At 39.6% G+C, this 14,568-nt stretch overlaps 1 protein-coding gene across 7 annotated transcripts in view; it reads left to right on the top strand.

The window, feature by feature from the left end:
* The window catches only part of MCTP1 (multiple C2 and transmembrane domain containing 1), a 980,166-nt gene that overhangs the window by 320,877 nt on the left and 644,721 nt on the right, over positions 1 to 14,568 (top strand). For all 7 annotated transcript variants that reach the window (XM_068247591.1, XM_068247583.1, XM_068247617.1 and 4 more), the window contains exon 2: positions 9,430 to 9,544. In XM_068247591.1, the coding sequence (XP_068103692.1) occupies positions 9,430 to 9,544 (115 nt within the window). The remainder of the gene's footprint in view (positions 1 to 9,429; positions 9,545 to 14,568) is intronic.

Here is a 14,568-nt window from a genome sequence, read left to right as displayed (position 1 = left end):
ACCACAACAAGTATGTTCACTTTTTGGGGCTTATTGAGTAATTACGCCTAAACTTTATGCTCAGACATGAATAGGTGAGGAAAATGTGTCTATAAATCATTAAACCTTGAGGAAAATGGCTTAAAGGAGTCATCAGGCAAAATTAACCACTTTGTCCTCCTTGACGTATAAAAACGTCAAGGAGGACAGGCGCGCTCCCGCGGCCGATCGCGCACGTGCACGCGCACTCCTGGCCGCGGAGTCGGTAGCCACGGAATCAATGTATCGGGCTATGGAGCCCGATCATTGATTCCTCTCCCCCGCTGAAAAAGCGACATTGTACGCTTAGAGTGACGTCATGTAAAAAAAATCGAGATTGCCATCTTGTGGCCAAAAAGTAAAACTACAAGTAAATGCCCAAAAACATTACAATACACCAATATTTCCCCAAATAAAACACTTTTATATCCCACCCTCCCAAAAATGCCCACATAAAATGTTTAATAAAAAAAAAAAAAAAAAAACATTACTATAAAAAAAAACACAAAACACATAAATATTTACCTAAGGGTCTAAACTTTTTAGATATCTATGTAAAGATGAAATATTTCTCTCTATTTTTTTTTTTTTATAAGCTTGTAAATAGTGATGTATGCAAAACGGAAAAAATGCTCTTTTATTTCCAAATAAAATATTGTCGCGATACATTGTGATAGGGACATAATTTAAATGGTGAAATAACCGTGACAAATGGGCAATAACAATACGTGGGTTTTAATTATGGAGGCATGTATTATTTTAAAACTATAATGGCTGAAAACTGACAAATAATGAATTTTTTCATTTTTTTTCTTATTCTTCCTGTTAAAATGCATTTACAGTAAAGTGACTCTTAGCAAAATGTACCCTCCAAAGAAAGCCTAATTGGTGGCGGAAAAAACAAGATATAGATCAGTTCATTGTGATAAGTAGTGATAAAGTTATAGGCTAATGAATGGGAGGTGAACATTGCTCGGATGCATAAGCTGAAAACGACTGAGATGTTAAGTGGTTAAAAAAGAAAAGCTTTACTCACCCGAGGCTTTCTCCAGTCCCTTGCAGCTGACTGTCCCACGCTGACCGCTCCGCTCTCCGCCGCCATCCCGGGCTCCCAGCACCGTGCAGAGGCTGACTCTGAGGTCAGCCTTACTGCGCCTGTGTGAAGCGCCACTGTCAATCATGGAACAGTAATTCGGCGGTGGAGATCGGAGCTGTCGGCGTGGGACAGTCGGCTGCAAGGGGCTGGAGAAAACCCAAGGTGAGTAAAGCTTTTTTTTTTATTTTTCCTGATGACTCCTTTAAAGGGAACCTTGACTAAGAGGGATATTGATGTTTCCTTTTAAACAATACCAGTTGCTTGTCAGTCCTGCTGCTGATCTGTTTGGCTGCAGTAGTGGCTGAATCACACCTGAAACAAGCATGCAGCTAATCCAGTCTGACTTCAGTCAGAGCACCTGATCTGCATGCTTGTTGAGGGGCTGTGGCTGAAAGTATTAGAGACATAGGATCAGCAGGAGAGTCAGGCAACTATTATTATTTTAAAAGGAAAAATCCATATCCTTCTCAGTTTAGGTTCCCTTTAAGTGCTAGCATTTTGCAAGGCATTACAGCTCTTAAAATATAGCTCTCCTTTCCTTAGAAGGGTTGTTGGAAATTGGAATTTTTCTGTTTGTTTGCTTGTTTGGATGTGACTCATTCCACTTAAAACTGTGTGGGATTTTTTTTAATGTCTTTGCTGACAAAGTCAATGATTTTTTGTTAGCAGAGATAATTTGTCCGTAAGACTTTCTGTACAAAGCATGAGGCTGATTGTGAGGTAAAATGACTATGGGGTTTAACTGCAGGACTGAGAGATTCCTCTCACCAGGCAGGCCGCAGCGCATCATGTTGTTCCCGCCATTATACTGATGTTTATTATGCACACACCGCAGGGAGCTGAGCACATTGCATCACTTGACTCCGTACGTTTTTGTGATTGAACACAAGAGCTTGGGACAAGCTGCTGCACTTGAGTTGTTAGAAGTCTGGCTGTCATTACGCCTGTTGTGCCCCTTCCGTTCTATACTCCTGCCAAGCAGAATTTAACAGTTGTCTCATGATAATGTATCTGATGGGAACAAAGTGAATGTCACAAGCAGTACTGTACACGCCCCAAGATAATTATCATAAAAGGAGATGTTCTGCAACGCTGCGTAATATGTTGCGTAGTATGTTGGCGCTTTATAAATTCAATAAATAATAATAACATCACAATCTTATTGGGGGGATAAAAAAACAATTTATTCCTGAAGCTCACTTAATGCCTGGAACCGTTTTTGCTGAAGTGAATGGTAGCACCTGGGCAATATCGTCTCTGTGTGCGAGTTCTTGCTTTAAACTGGGATAAAACTCTGACTCCTACTTTGTATTACTCGTACAGTTATCATATTTGCTTTTGTGCACCAGTAATATTGTCTGTCTACAAATTACAAGGTTCCAAAGTGCAGTTTATCTGCTCTGAAAGCTGCCATTGCATTTTATTGCATAGCTGCTGTATTTATATGTTGAAATCTATCTAGTGATAGATTTTACTATATAAATACAGCTCTTTCTGCTTCTCAGCTCAGTACAGCTCAGTACAGCTCAGTTTTGGCAGTTTGCTAATGTTTACTAAATGTATCTTGGAAAGGAATGTAAACAAAAGATAATGTTATCACCTTTTCGGTTGCGGCCAGAAGCTGCCTTCTGAATACACCCCTGTGATTCTTCTAAAAACTCGGGAGTAGAGATCATCCTTAAGATTCAAATTATTCTGGCTTATATGCAAATAATATGCAACTGGCCAATCAGAATCAGCAGGAGGTGTATTGGACTGGCCCAATTCCAAGCTACATACAATTTGCAGGGAAACTTGAATTAGTAGCATCTTAATGACTGCTGAGGATGTTGAGCCAGGAGCTCTGGTCTAGTCGCTGTGTTGCCTTTTGTACACAAGCACCGGAGCCGTGCCTCGTGCATCTCATATCCACAGATGCATTTACCACAGCCTCTATGAAGACTGAGCAGCTGCTGTTTACAGAGATCACATAATCCTAGCACTGATAAGTATATCAATTTCTTGTCCAAACTGATCCATGACAACAACTGTCTGTGTGGATTGCCACTCATTTCATTCAGCTGTGATAAATCATGTACCAAATAGGCACAAATGATGAATACTTAGTGCTAGTTTTATCTCTGATCTAGAAAATCACCGCCACCAGTATGCTGCAAGGGCAATTCTACTTTATATCAATAAAGCTTTATTTGCATGAGAAAATACAAACATGTTTTATAGAAACTGATATCGGAAAGACTCTTTTTATTTAGTACAGAAATGTCATACTCTAGTCTAGTCAAATTTGGCGCAGATTTGGGCGCAGGGCAAATCCAAAAAATGGCTCTCACTGCTCCTGCAAAAGTCCCAGTAGCACTAATTACTATTCCCCCTCCAGGCCGCCATAAACTCAGGGGGAAAGACATCATTCATCTGCCAGCTACTGCTGGTGGCCGAATTATGCTGGTTTTATAGTAATTTGCCCAAATTACTGTCTGAGCGCCACTAAAACTGCATATATATAACAGAACATGAAGTTAACACAGTTTCTCAGCCAGCATAAGAAAAAATATAAATCAAAAACACTTGCATTGTCAAATATTACAAGAATAAAACATAACTTGAGTCCATGAATATCACAGGAAAACCCATGTAACCTGCCTGAATTCACCAGCTAGGTTATTTACCAACTAGGTTGGCAGTTCTACTTTTTACACGTCTTTAGGGTAAATGTATATGAAACATCCCTGCAAGCTCATATGAGTAAAATTAAGATATTTTTTTAAAGCTTTGTTATTTATAAAAAAAATTGCAATGTAGGCTCATCCCCAAAGCCTTATTAGTAGGGATGGTCAGTGAGATTCAAAAGATTCCTAGCTGTTACAGGGTTAGGCAAAATCTGTCTGAAAATGTATGCACCTTGAAAATAGACCAATCCACTCTCACCAAGGTGGATTTGATTGGTCCATTTTCAATCTGCACAAATTTTCATACAGAATTGCATAACCTTGCACCAACATCACTGAACACCCCTACTTATTAACCACTTCCTACACCATGCCAGACATGTGGCCAGACAGGAAGTCCTCTTCTATGTTACCTGTGGTGTGTTATAACACCAGTCTAAATAATTTTATTGAGGAACTGCTCCTAACTGTCCCTTTTTTTGGAGGGACAGTCCCTCTTTGGGAACCCTGTCCCTCTTTCTTTCTCATGTGTCCCTCTTTCGGGACTAATGTACAGATCTATATAAATATATGTATTTTTCTACTGAAAAAATGTGTTAAAAATTGACTCTAAACTTTATTCCCATCTTTTAAATTAATATATTTCTTATTTTCACATGTTAATATAAAGGCAAATGAACCAGGATAGAAAGGACTAGTGGGGTTTGAATTATTAAAAAAAACATATTTTTCCTATTAAATCTTTATGGTATGTGTGAATAGGCGTGTGTTGGGAACGTGATAAGGGGTGTGAAAGGGGTGTGGCTTAGGTGTCCCTCTTTCTTATCTCAAAAAGTTGGTAGGTATGCGCATAGTGAATGTATTTTATATGCAAAAAAAAGCGGAACAGAACTGAACTCAACTGATTATTATTATTAGATTTCTCTTTAGAAGACACAGTCTAATTTTACGGTACTTTTGTGATAAGGTAGGGGATAGTTACTGTACTGATTATTTAAAGCGGTGGAAAATACTGATCGATGTATTCTTAAAGTATGGATGTTTTCTGCAGATATTCCATTTACATTACGTGATCACAGGGAAGTAAGTGACAAGCTAACAACAAGCAGTTTTCTCCATGAACACAGCTGTCTGTCCATGCAGAGCTGAATATTTTTAATTAAGCGATACATCAGCTCTATCAATATGTCATTGAACCTGTCTATACGATAATTACTGCTGTTAGTGAGGCTGCTCAGTGATGCACTGGAGGAATAAATACTGTCAAACTCTTATTTTATTGCTGCCAAATGCCATGAAGATGGTTAAAAGAAAGATGATAGAAATGTCTAAGCATTATTGAAAAATCTAATAATGCAAGCAGAGAAAACCACAAGCAGTATTTATAAGCTTCCAGCATTTGATAGAGATTCCTTATTCATAGCTGTAGGTCTGTGTGCGGAGAGAATCTCAGTTTTACGCTGGTCTATAACTGCCTCCAGAATCAATATTCCATTTGGAAACCTTCACTGGCATCGCTCATTACACATGAGATAACTTTAGGTAAAAGTTTGTGCTGAAAATAAAACTACTATCTATCTACTATGTGTACAGTTTACGAGTGGAAGAGGATACCGGCAGGGACCACTTTGAGCGGAGATACTGGCATGTACACATTGTTGGGAACACGTATTTGATCTTTTTCCCCCATTTTTTGCCATTAGAGCACAATTCTGGGTCAGTTTACTGTATCACAACTATAGCAGCTATTGTTGATCGGTTGTCAGGTCCAGATTGTAGATGGAGAAAATGATTTGCTTTTCTCTGCCAAGCAAGGTATTCTTTCTGTGTTATAGAACTTGCATCTGTCAGGTTAAACTTTTCTTTCCCATCACCACCTGTCACATGACTGCAGAACACTGGTAACTGTTTATTCAGCTGCATTCATGTGAAGTCCCACCCCCTTAATTCATCCAACCCATATGTAAGGAGTGTAATTCTACTACAAAACCTTGTAAAAAAAAAAGATGTTATAAATGCTGAAATAATGGAAGTAATTATGTGGAGAAATAATCATCAAGTTTATTGAATTAACCTTTTCTTCTGAATTTTCTCCCAGGAGATACTTTTTCAGCTTATCTAAAAAAAACTAGAACTTTTCAGCACTTGGCTATTAAAAAAGTACCAGAAAGTAGGTAAAAATCGAATTTATTTTGAGTATTTTCCTGCTTGGTGGGAACTTTAACCACTTTCTGTGATATGGATCTTTATTAACGTCCTATTTGTGCACCTGTTTATATAAGCCCACATGCACGCACTATGCAGAAGTGTACAGGCGGGCACAATTTTTCCATTCAGCTCCCAGCATGAAGTGGTTGAAGGTATTTTTTGGTGAGGTTTGAAATTATCTCATTAGAAAAAACTCAGGAGAAGAGTTAATAGGATATCGACCTGTGTGTCTAAAAATAAATGCAATGTCTCCTTAATTTATTAAATGAAAACGGTTGTTACTATCCGGATGACCCTCGTACTAAAACACCTGTCTCTGAATCCCCACTGGTTGCAGCTGTTAATTGAGGAAGGGGCTCCCATGTCTTTTGTGAAATGGCAATTTTTGTAAATTTTTCATTTTGCATATTATGGCTCTGACAAGCCTTATAGACCTGTGAGGGCAATACCTCGGCTGAAATGTGATGCCCTGCAGACCAAATTATTCCCAACGCTTTTGGGAATGCTCTTCCGTTCCTTGCTTTTGTAAGAATGCATCTTGTTTTATTAGCATAGTATCTGCCCATTCCTGGCCACAATCAGCCATTTCAGGTATTTTCTTCTCAGATTAAACTGGAGCCTCTCCAGCTGGCCAGTTGCCCCCAATATCCCCAAACACACACATACTATTGTCAGTTTTTTATGGCTGCCAGAAGATCCATTCTTGAGCATTCGATGGAGATGACTGCTCCTATTGTGGAAGGAATGATGCCTCCTTGTGGATTCTCTAATTATATGAAGCAATTACTTGAAGCATTATTACAATGTAATATAAATGTGATGAGGGAATGCTTTAATGGTACATGGTCGTACTTCTTCCTTTTTTCGGAAATTTACAGAGAAAGCCGTTATTATACAATGGACAGAGCACAAGTACTCTTTACTCTTGACAAGACTTTTTACTTATTTCGCTGCCTACTTTCTTGTTTCTCTATCTCTAGCCTTTCTCCCAGTTATCTGTTCTTTTTCTTTCTACAAAGCTTTACATTTATTTTCTTATCTTTTAAACGAATAGAAGAACTGTGATGTAAACTATTCCTTGACACGCTTATTCAGAGATCTCATGTCCCACATAGTTCGAGCAGTATCAGATGGCTGTTATAAAAACAAAAAAAAAACAAAAACAAAAAACAACTGCAAATGCGTAGGTTAATACATAACAGCAGTTTGATTTTTACTTGTGCTGATAATATTTAACCACTTAGCAACTTCTGCCACACTTTTCTACATCCTTGTTTACAAACACCTATAAACACATGTAAATATTTGGTTCTGTATTCTATTTTTAGAAAACTGAATACGTATAGCACCATCTTGTGGCCAAAAAGTAAAACTACTTCCAAATACACCATTATTCACTTACCATAGAAACATTAAATACATTTTCATTATTTTTGAAACTCCTTCACCCCTAACCCAAAATAAAATATTATCGCCATACTTTGTACTAGGGACACAATTTAAACATTGTAATTACTGGGACAAATGGGCAAATAAAATTTGTCTGTTTTATCTACAATAGCACATTTTATTTTTAAACTACAATGGCTGAAAGCTGAGAAATGGTAATTTTTTTTTCATTTTTTTCTTCTTCTTCCCTGTCAAATGCATATAAAATAATATAATTCTTAGCATAAAGTACTGCCCAAAGAAAGCCTAGTTTTTCACGCAAAAAATAATGTATAGATCATTTCAATGTGATAATTAGTGATAAAGTTATTACTGAATGAATGGGAAGCTTTTGAAGGGGAAAAAAGTGGTAGAGAAGTGGTTAAGTTTAGTTCGCCTCTGCATAGTTCAAATGGCAAGCACTGTTTCAGCTTGGTTATTTTGTTGTTATGTGCACATGAGCATTCGGCAGTGTTTATTACACAGAAGATATGAGTGTCAGACTTGGTAGAAACTAGGGCAAATTGTGAACGTTTTGTCAGATTTCATCAAAGGCTGCGTGCGGCACATGCAATGGATTTGAGCCACTAACGATTCAGCATTTATTCGCAGTTCAGTTTCTAGTTTGCATTGTAGGGAAAGTAACTGCCTGGGTGTAACATTTTCTCCCCATGCCATGAGCATTTGGAAGTCTTTGCATTTTGAGGTGGTTTGTTAAGACGCATGTAAACACAATTCAATAGTTTTAGAAATTGCATGCGAAAAACCCACACAAAAAAATACAATTTCAGCACAGCACTCATGTTTTCACTCACCTCAAGTGTGCAACCAGACTTAATGTTTATTGATGCTCAGTGGACTAGTGCAGGTGTTGAAAACGGCTCCTGCTCTGTGTAGCTAATTACTTATGCAGCAAGGTGGAGATTCCACACAGTCTGCAACAGCTTATTGCTTATTGCATTTTGGACATATTTAGATGGCTGCAGATTGAAAGAAAACATTAATTGTAGGAATTTATAAAAAAAAAAAAAATCTGCAGCAGTTTGTGGCAATTTTGTAATGAAAGTGGATTATCCCTTTAAAGTGTCACTGAAGCGAAAAAAAAACCCCTATGATATAATGAATTGTATGTGTAGTACTGATAATTAATAGATCATTAGTAACAAAGAAAATAGTCTTATATTTTATTTTCAGATATATAGCTTTGTTTTTATAACACTGCATAATTCTGTCATATTTGCAATTACAAGCCACACTCAATTACAGGCCACACCACTGTGTTTTAAACTATAAAACAAGCAGTGCTAATGACCCTTTCAACTTCCCTTATCTAAACGTGTCTCTGACTGTTTCAGAAAACAGTGACCCAAGGAGACGAATCAGCTGATTTGGGCGCGCGGCTCTGAGAGCCGAGCGCCGAAACTGGGCGCCGTCATAGCAGCAATACTATGCTGCGCGGTGCGCGTAGCGGTAATTCAGGGCTCCAGCAGCTGCCAGACCCCGCATTACATCTCCCTCCGAATTGCGACAACTCAGGGGGAATAGCATTTAACGCCGCCTCTGAGTTTAGCGGCAGCAATGAGAGCTGTCGTTCGTCTCTCACCGTGCCGAACTGAGCGGCGCTGAATTAATATGCACCCCTCAGAGAGGCTCTTTTGCATGGATAACAACTGAATACTATTTCTGTATTGGAAACAATATTAAAATAATTTATTTGCTACTAATGCTCTATATCTTAGCTGTACTACACATACAGTTCATTATATCATTAGTTTATTTTTGCTTCCATGTCATTTTAAGTGCCTTGTTGTTTTAGTGCAACCTTGCTTGGTTAATCTTCAGTGTGTCCTCTTTTGGGATTTGTTACAAAAACAAAACTGAAACATATTAATGTCTGTAGAAACGGAGAAAGAAAATAACAAATGCTGTTCCTTCCTATGAAAAAAAAAGTTAAGTTAAGCAACTTGAAAAAAATTAGATGTGAAATAACTTGTTTTTATTCCTCTCTTTCAGAAAATCAACAGCGTGGCCAGCAGTAATGTAGATCTCCCACTCCCTAGTGTCGGGATGTACCAGTTGGATGTTACATTGAAAAGGGGAACTCATTTAGCGGCTCGAGATCGAGGAGGTAAAATATGATTTTTTTTTAATTAGGAAAAAGCAGCTATAGTTGTCAAACGGAAGAAAAATATGATACATGATTTGAACTGTTTTCAGTCTTACAACAAAAGACATAATTGATCTTCTTGCTGACTCAGCATTACGAGCACTTTCATCTTCATGGTGTTTTTGTCTGCAGGCTGCAGCAGTTTAAAAGCATGCCAGAAAACTCCCTGTGAATCATTACTGGCATCTTACTAGGTTAATGCTCCACTACTGTACAGGAATGCCAGAATCCAAGCATTACTTTGGTGAACCATCAATAGTGCGCAATATCATTGCTTTCTTTTTTCTCCCCATTGCTCATCATAAAGAATGTACAATGCAGTAGCTATTACAGCCTTTTATGGAACCAAAACAATTTTTTTCAAGCAAGAAAAGTTGTGTCAATCATGCTGCTTCATAACATTTGCGCAATAATAGAATTTCCTCAGCATTTTAAGGAATGTATTATTTGACTTGACGTGTTGAGTCTGTACCCCTGTGGAGATACACGACTTGGGAGCGTTAAGTGCTGTAATATCATTGTGTTTGTCGTAATATTTTGTTGGTGTTGGCTTTGAAAACATTATTGCACACCTGAGGTTAGAGGGATATGGAGGCTGCCATACTTATTTCATTTTAAACAATGCGGATTGTCTGGCTATCATGCTGATTCTCTGCTTCTAATACTTTTTTGCTATAGACCTTGAACAAGCATGCAGATCAGGTGTGCTGACTGAAGTCTGACTAAATTAGCTGCATGCTTGTTTCAGATGTGTAATGCAGATGCTACGGATGCCAAAGAAGTCAGAAGGACAGTCGGGTAATTTGCATGGTTTAAAAGGAAATAAATATGGCAGCCTCCATATCCTTCACAGTTCAGGTGCCCTTTATGGGATCTGTTTATCATTAGTAGAGAACTATTGAGTTACGTGAATCAACAAGTTTTTTAACTTTGCCTGAAAGATATCAAACTGACCAAATGGGTCCATGCAAAAAGGGCGTCTGGAAAAAATGGCGCCCAGTAAGGGCGATAGTAAAACATTGGTATTAAATACAGATATTTTACTATAAAAGTGTAAAATATTCATATTAAATACCGATATTTTACTATGGCCACGGGAGCCCTGTCTGGACTGTGAGGGGACAAGAGGAGGAGTGGAAGCAGCGGCGCAGGGCTCACAAGGAGAGGATGAGGAGTTGGGGCATTGCTTTGAAGGCGGAGGATCTTCCACAGCTGACGCTTAGCCCCGGGGAGTGTGAGAGACTCTGACCAGCACAGGAAGAATATCAGGCCAAAGCATGCATCCTGCCTGGGCCCCAGGTCACCTTCAGCTCTCTGCACAGCTCCTTTATACCCCAGGGTGTCCGCTCCATCTGGCATCTCTGCCGGTAAAGCCCGGCTCTCCCATAATTCCCCCACTAACTGAACCTGCTGCTTTTCCCTTTAGCGGCCCAGCACCTCCCGGAAGCAACTCTCCATTCAGTCCTGAGCCATGCTGTTACATGTAGCAATGCCAGAACGGTGGCTGCAGAACTCCCTACACACAGCACTCTGTGGACTAAATGGGCGCCGCTGAATAGCGGTATTTAGGCGCCCGTAATGCCCGATAAATAGCAGGCGCCGATACAGTGCCCGCTATATATTGGGCACCAAAATTTCCACTCTGGTGCCCAAAGGCCGCTATTTTGCATTGGCGCCTATGGCGGCGCCAATTTAGTCCACTTGCCGCATGTGTCCTTTTCTCCTGTCTCGGACCAAACTCCACCAAGTTTGGTCAGTTTGTTTGCCTGAAAGAAGTCAAAGATACAAAACTTGTGTGTAGGGGCTAACCAACCCCTACTATACTCCTTTCATCCACAAACACATGGTCCTGCAGTGTATTGCCTGTTGTGTAGCAGATGTAAGAAAAAGAGGTTTCTTAGACCCACTGCAGACCTCGAGCCTGAACATTTTTTGATCCAGTCCAGACCAAAGATTACAATGCAAAATGTTCATTAAAGTTTTTTATTAGATTAACTCTTTTTGAGGTAAAATCTGAAGTGACGTGTCAGATGATGCGATAAACATGTATATGTGGTGTGATCTGACATAGAACTTGCCCAATGACCCCTTTTCCTCCTAAAGATGCAAGCATGAATAATTCAGTGCTATAAGTCTCAGTCTTGTTCCTGTGGACCTGTTCACACTAGACTTGCTGCAGAAAGGATCTATGCAATCCTAATGGGCCTATTCTCACACATGCATTTGCACTGTATATATTATTGTCTTTTGGATTTCTGCAGTGGAGTGTTGTAATCATTGTTCAGTAGTAGTAGTTCATAGTGGCTGGATAGTGTACTGGTTAAAGGATACCCGAAGTGACATGTGACATGATGAGATAGACATGTGTATGTACAGTTCCTAACACACAAATAACTATGCTGTGTTCCTTTTTTTCTTTCTCTGTCTGAAAGAGTTAAATATGAGGTATGTAAGTGGCTGACGCAGTCCACAGGAAGTGACTACAGTGTGACCCTCACTGATAAGAAATTCCAACTATAAAACACTTTCCTAGCAGAAAATGGCTTCTGAGAGCAAGAAAGAGATAAAAAGAGGAATTTCTTATCAGTGAGGGTCACACTGTAGTCACTTCCTGTCTGAGTCAGGACTGAGTCAGCCACTCACAGTGGTTTGCAAAAGTATTAGTCCCCCAAGAAGTTTTCCACATTTTGTCATATTACTGCCACAAACATGAATCAATTTTATTGGAATTTTACGTGAAAGACCAATACAAAATGGTGTACACGTGAGAAGTGGAACGCAAATCATACATGATTCCAAACATTTTTTTTACAAATTAATAACTGCAAAGTGGGGTGTGCGTAATTATTCAGCCCCCTTTGTTCTGAGTGCAGTCAGTTGCCCATAGACATTGCCTGATGAGTGCTAATGACTAAATAGAGTGCACCTGTGTGTAATCTAATGTCAGTACAAATACAGCTGCTCTGTGACGGCCTCAGAGGTTGTCTAAGAGAATCTTGGGAGCAACAACGCCATGAAGTCCAAAGAACACACCAGACAGGTCAGGGATAAAGTTATTGAGAAATGTAAAGCAGGCTTAGGTTACAAAAAGATTTCCTAAGCCTTGAACATCCCACGGAGCACTGTTCAAGCGATCATTCAGAAATTGAAGGAATATGGCACAACTGTAAACCTACCAAGACAAGGCCATCCACCTAAACTCACAGGCCGAACAAGGAGAGCGCTGATCAGAAATGCAGTCAAGAGGCCCATGGTGACTCTGGACAAGCTGCAGAGATCTACAGCTCAGGCTGGGGAATCTGTCCATAGGACAACTATTAGTCGTGCACTGCACAAAGTTGTCCTTTATGGAAGAGTGGCAAGAAGGAAGCCATTGTTAACAGAAAAGCATAAGAAGTCCCATTTGCAGTTTGCCACAAGCCATGTGGGTGACACAGCAAACATGTGGAAGAAGGTGCTCTTGTCAGATGAGACCAAAATTGAACTTTTTGGCCAAAATGCAAAACGCTATGTGTGGCGGAAAACTAACATTGCACATCACTCTGAACACACCATTCCCACTGTCAAATATGGTGGTGGCAGCATCATGCTCTGGGAGTGCTTCAGCAGGGACAGGGAAGCTGGTCAGGGTTGATGGGAAGATGGATGGAGCCAAATACAGGGCAATCTTGGAAGAAAACCTCTTGGATTCTGCAAAAGACTTGAGACTGGGGCAGAGGTTCACCTTCCAGCAGGACAACGACCCTAGACATAAAGCCAGGGCAACAATGGAATGGTTTAAAACAAAACATACCAATTTGTTAGAATGGCCCAGTCAAAGTCCTGATCTAAATCCAATCGAGAATCTGTGGCAAGATCTGAAAACTGCTGTTCGCAAATACTGTCCATCTAATCTGACTGAGCTGGAGCTGTTTTGCAAAGAAGAATGGGCAAGGATTTCAGTTTTTAGATGTGCAAAGCTGGTAAAGACATACCCTAAAAGACTGGCAGCTGTAATGGCAGCAAAAGGTGGTTCTACAAAGTATTGACTCAGGGGGCTGAATAATTACGCACACCCCACTTTGCAGTTATATATTTTTTTTTAAATGTTTGGAATGATGTATGAAGTTTGTTCCACTTCTCACGTGTATTCCACTTTGTATTAGTCTTTCGTGTGGAATTCCAATGAAATTGATTCATGTTTGTGGCAGTAATATGACAAAATGTGGAAAACTTCAAGGGGGCCGAATACTTTTGCAAACCACTGTACATACCTGATATTTAACTTTTTCAGGCAGAGAAAGAAAAAAAAGGAACACAGCATAGTTATTTGTGTGCTAGGCACTGTAAATACACATGTCTATCTCATCATGTCATATGTCACTTCAGGTATACTTTAAGGGTTCTGCCTTTGTTGTAGGAGACCAGGTTTCGACCTAGTCAGAAAAGTGCTATACAAATGTTAGGATTATTAATATTATTAAAAAAAAAAAAAAAGAATTATTATTATTATTATATGTTAAATTCCTTGCCTTATAAAGCATGGGTGTCAAACTCAAATACAATGTGGGCCAAAATTGAAACTGGAACCAAGTCCCAGGCCAACCTGAATATCAAATGGCCACCTCCATCCCTTAAAAAATTTCTATGGTTCCTACTGGCCCTCCTCCCTACAGTTCCTTGGTGTTTAGTGGTGGCCCCCTCCCTACCCTGTAAAATTTCCTGAGGTCTAGTGGCCTTTTTTTTCACCACTATACAGTTTGCTGGTGTCTAGTGGTCCCTCCCCATACAATTCCCTGGTGTTTAAGGGTCCACCCTCCCCTCACACCACTAAACAGTTCCCTGGTGTCTAGTGAAAATCTTCCCTTCCTCCCCTATACAGTTCACTGGTGTCTAGTGCTTTCCCCTGCCTCACCCATATGTCTTCCCTGGTTATCTAAAGATTCATCCGCAACATAGCTTCCTTTATGGAGTGGGCCAAACATAATGCAAAGTGGGGAAACCAC

This window comes from Hyperolius riggenbachi, chromosome 1 (genome assembly GCF_040937935.1).
Source record: "Hyperolius riggenbachi isolate aHypRig1 chromosome 1, aHypRig1.pri, whole genome shotgun sequence".
Lineage (NCBI taxonomy): Eukaryota > Metazoa > Chordata > Amphibia > Anura > Hyperoliidae > Hyperolius > Hyperolius riggenbachi.
Note: the sequence above shows the minus strand (reverse complement) of the source record. Positions and strands in the feature narration are given on the sequence as shown.